Consider the following 4,750-nt stretch of genomic DNA (forward strand, 5'->3'; position numbering starts at 1 on the left):
CCCCCCCCCCCCCCCGCTTCTTCCCTGACAACAGACTTACCAGCCAGACACTACTCTCCCAGCTGCCAGGCCGCATCTTGGCAATTGGATCGGCATTGGCTGATACGGCTCCTTAAAAATCAGCCATCGGTATTGAGCCAAAAAAAACACTGTCAGTGCACCCCTAGTATATTGTGAACAATTCTGCAGGCCACTCTCACAAAGGCTCGTGCTCTTTTCAGCAGCCTTAACAATAAAAAGGGAAGGAGTTCTTAGTGTTGGAATAATTAAAACGTGTGGCAAAGGAGTTCAGTTGTAAAACAAATAAGCATTAAGAATACTGTTTTGTTGGTCTGGGTTAAGTGGTAATAAAATTCTTGAAATATCAAGCCAAGACATTGGTGCAATATAGGACAATGAGAAGCGTGCTGTGACATTTTTCAAGGGCAGTCTTTGTTTCATAAAGCCAAATTACGCTTTCTTGAGCACAAGTACAGAAGTGATAACTTAGTTTTGCTTTTTCTATGTTATTCTGTGTATGTATAGAAAAAGTTTGTATACTAAAGTTATATTTTGGGGTCTTTTGTTTGTTTTCCCTTTCAATCCAGGCTGAAACTTTCTCCCAGTCCTTCTTCTCGAGTGACAGTCTCTCGGGCATCATCAAGTCGTAGTATACGCACAACCAGAGGAAAGAGGAAGAGAGTTGATGTGGAAGAATCTGAAGCCAGCAGTAGTGTCAGCATCTCCCATTCAGCATCTGCTACTGGAAATGTTTGTATTGAGGAGATAGATGTGGATGGCAAATTTATCCGCTTGAAGAATACTTCAGAGCAGGTTTGTAAATCTAACTTGTTCTGATACGCTGATCAGGAGGAGACGCTCATGGCTGCATGTGTGGCTTTCAGACTTATATATTGTGTCACTGTGCCCAAGCACATTGGTAAAACTAGATAGCTCTAGCGTTAGGAACTAAAATAATGATCCCAAATTATGCTCTGTAACCAGTACTCTCATTTGGGGTTGTTTTTCTTCCTGGTGCCATATGTAGCAGATGCTACTGACTGTTTCTGGTTATTTAAGACAACTTTGTATTTATTAATATTGCTGTAGCTCCTAGAGGCCCGAAGTGATATCAGGGTCCTGTTGACCTAGGCCAGAGCACACGTTGGGTGTGTCATTTCGTCATCTGCATAGTAAGCTGCCACCCTGATAGAGCTGCCATCGCAGGTCAGTCACCTGGTTGTCTGTTTGATCCTATCAAGCTGGATCCCTGTGCTCTTTAAATACTCTTTGTGGTCCAAGTAGATGAATGTATTGTCTTTTTACCCACAAGGTTACCTAGCATTCTTCTTGGGCTCAAACTTTTCTTATCCCTTCATGGCAACGGGATGTGGTGGCTCAATTGCCATATGTCAGTTCTTGTCAATTGGGTGCTGTGGTAGCAGGTAAAACTGCTCTGCATGTTCTGCCCCTGCTCTCCCTGTATTAGAGAATGTCAACTTAAATCAGCTATCTTCCCCACCCCTACCATGCTCCTCCTATGGGGGAGGATGGAGTGTGGGGGACAGGACTGGAAGTGGAACTGCCCCATCTGCTTCTTTATCCGTAGTCGGGGGAGAGCATTAGGGGTACTGGACCAGCAAGAGCTGTGCAGCACAAGGCGGCTCCTACCTGCTTTAGGCTGATCGGAGCCCTAATACAGGAGGAGCATGTCCACATGGCACAGCCCTTCTCAGCAGCAGAACCCAGCTGGGAAGTGCTCGGGTAAGCTCACGCAGCACTAATAGTTGTTGTCATCCAGGATTGTCAAGTGGTGGCTGGGTGCCTTGACTAAAGGTTGAAGACCAGTGCCCTAGGTGCTGGCTACCTCAGATTTTCCAAGTAGCTTAGGGACATGCTTACTGGGAGTAGACTGGCTTTACAGTTTGTCTTCAGGAACATGTGCTAGTGGAAGCAAAGGCATGGGCTTTGTGAAGTCTTAAAAATAACGTGTTGCATGTTTCCTGAACAGCTTTGAGCTAAACCTAAAAAGATATTCAGTGTGTGCTAGGGAGTCCAGAATCTCTCCCTCTAGGTTTTTTTTGTAGCTGCTAGATTTAGGCTAGACTCAAGGCTCAGACTTCTTTGGGTGTGGGATGCTAGACTGATTTTTTGGAGTTTCAGCTTTGTAAGTTAGCCCCCCTCATTTGGACCCCTGTGTATTAAACTAACTGTTGTATTTGGGGGTGGGGAGTAAGTATATGAGTTATTTATAGTGGTAATAGTTCTCTATTATAGTGAGGTGATTTTGGTCACCATTTCAGGAAAGACTGTCCAGGACGCAGTGCAATAAGTTTCTACCCTCATACAAGTATAGACCTGTTTTTTACAATTGAAAATGAAGTTCATAACTTGATATGGATCAGCCAGCTCTGACTTGCATGAGATAAATAGGATGGTCATGTTTCAGCTGGTCTCCATACTTATGAAGGTAGGCTGATTTGCTGTTTGGGAAATGGCAGAAGAATAAGATCTTTAAAAACAAAAGCTTAAATTCTGCATATAATTTTGGGAAACAGCTATTCTACAGACACTATAAATGTGTTGTCAGTTTCCATTAGCTTTGCTTATGAAAAGCAGTGTTAAATCAACCATGGCAAATGCTGTTATGACACAAACATACCGTTGTCATGAAAAGGTATATGTCTTACAAAACTGACAGACCAGAGAATTCTGGTTTTCCAGGAAATCAAGCATGTTTGTATGCAAGACTTGATTCCAAAACAAAAATGTTTATAATTGCTTCATGAGATGCATAATATTGAAATCTAGTTGTAAAGAAGTATTGGCTTAAATGGCCAATGACACCAAAACAAAATCTTTGCCAACTTGCGTAATCTTCAATACTGACTTGGGGCAATTTGCTATGATTAAATTCAAAAGCAATCTAGGTAACTATGAGAAGAAAGTGATAACAAATATTACTACAGGAAACTTTCCACAGCTAGTTCAGTGGTTGAATGGCTTGAGAATGTGTTCTGTTTGCTTTGCAGAAGATTATGTAGTTGATAGAAATTTAATCTTTTTTCCCCCCCTTTTTGTATTAGGATCAACCACTGGGAGGCTGGGAGATGATCAGGAAAATAGGAGATACTTCTGCCACTTACAAATATACCTCAAGATATGTATTAAAGGCAGGCCAGACTGTTACAGTAAGTGAACCGAACTCATATTTTTAGCTGTGAAACAGCTGTTTTGAAGGAAGAGAGATGTGAAAATCCAGTAGAGTTTTCAGTCTTGTCCTTTTATTAAATGATCTGAAAATAAGACGAAAGCATTTGTACCGGCTTTAAGGGCATTAGTTTTTTGGCAAGATGATTGGGTTCTCTTTAACCTCTTGACAGGGAGTCATAGTTACAGATGTTTTGTGCATTTTCAGTTTTGACCCTATATTCACAAAAGTGGCAGTCCATTTTGAACCATCCAGTATGTAGAGGTAAATGTAGGTCCTTTAAAAGTATACAGCCAGTGTTTTATAAGACTCCTTCTTAAGAACAGCAGTTCATTGGATTATTACACCTAATCCATTTGTTCATACTGTAACCATAAATGCAAATATATTGTATAAAAGTTTTTTCCATTAAGGTTGGATTCTGACTTCCTTTCTCTAGATCTGGGCTGCAAATGCTGGGGTAGCTGCCAGCCCTCCTTCTGACCTCATCTGGAAGAGCCAGAATTCCTGGGGAACTGGCGAAGATGTGAAAGTTATATTGAAAAACTCTCAGGGAGAGGTAAAGTACTTTTAGACATGGTTAAACCCATTCTGACTTGCTCATTGGACTGACTTTGGGTGAAGAAACAGTAGTTTACTACAGATAAGTGAGGTAGAATCGTGTGGGTCTGAGAGTAATCTTAAGACTGACTTCCATGTCATGATGGTCTTACGTTTCATGGTAATGCTCCAAGCCATTGTCTTTTACTCGTACAAACTTTTCCTACCCCATATATTTTCAGAAGAATGAACTCTGTAGCTTAGCTCTGATGTTTAAGATCTTGTGCAGCTGAATAAAGTTTCTTCTGGTGACCATTCATCTGTTCAAGTAGGGTGCAAGACACCATGGTTTTAAATAAATGCATCCAATTTGAGGAACAGTTCTGATACTTAAGAAGTGGATACCAGAAGTACTTAAAACAGGAAATGCAACAAGGGGCGTAAAAATGTAAAAGTTAGACTCAGATTTTCATGGGACCTAGTAGACTAAAAGAATTTCATAGGAAAGCCCTCTGAAAAGGCAACTTGTGTGTATATTCCCATTTTTTTCAGGTAGGAATAAAAAAGATACCTGAACTAAGTGCACAATATCTCTAGACTTAATGAAATTAGATTTCACAACAATTAATTTAACTAATTTTATTGCAGGAAGTTGCTCAGAGAAGCACTGTCTTCAAAACAATTTTACGTGAAGGTGAAGAGGAGGAAGCTGAAGAAGAAGCAATTGAGCCAGTTGAAGAGGAGGATCTTTTCCACCAGCAGGTAACTTGTTTAAATTGTTTTGATTTTTATAAGATGAAAACCTAAGCATGTAACCATTTAATTTTGGGAAACTAAGTTGAACCTGACACATTTTCAAGTTCAACTTTAAGCAGGGGGGGAGCTTTGCCTCTCTCCTCCCAGTCATAAGAAATAAAGACCTTGGACTGCTGCTATACTTTAATCCCGTGGGAGAATTGGATAACCAAGGAAATGGCCTAAGAGAGAAAATGCACTAAAAGTATTAAAAAAAAAAAAAAA

The 4,750-nt window shown here is 40.5% G+C and overlaps 1 protein-coding gene across 1 annotated transcript in view; it reads left to right on the top strand.

The window, feature by feature from the left end:
• The window catches only part of LMNB1 (lamin B1), a 54,856-nt gene that overhangs the window by 47,351 nt on the left and 2,755 nt on the right, over positions 1-4,750 (top strand). Inside the window, exons 7-10 of the mRNA XM_019516850.1 lie at positions 588-813; positions 3,066-3,170; positions 3,630-3,749; positions 4,379-4,492. Of these exons, the coding sequence (XP_019372395.1) occupies positions 588-813; positions 3,066-3,170; positions 3,630-3,749; positions 4,379-4,492 (565 nt within the window). The remainder of the gene's footprint in view (positions 1-587; positions 814-3,065; positions 3,171-3,629; positions 3,750-4,378; positions 4,493-4,750) is intronic.

This window comes from Gavialis gangeticus, unplaced genomic scaffold (assembly GCF_001723915.1).
Source record: "Gavialis gangeticus isolate Ggan-Ray unplaced genomic scaffold, GavGan_comp1, whole genome shotgun sequence".
In the NCBI taxonomy this organism is placed as follows: domain Eukaryota; kingdom Metazoa; phylum Chordata; order Crocodylia; family Gavialidae; genus Gavialis; species Gavialis gangeticus.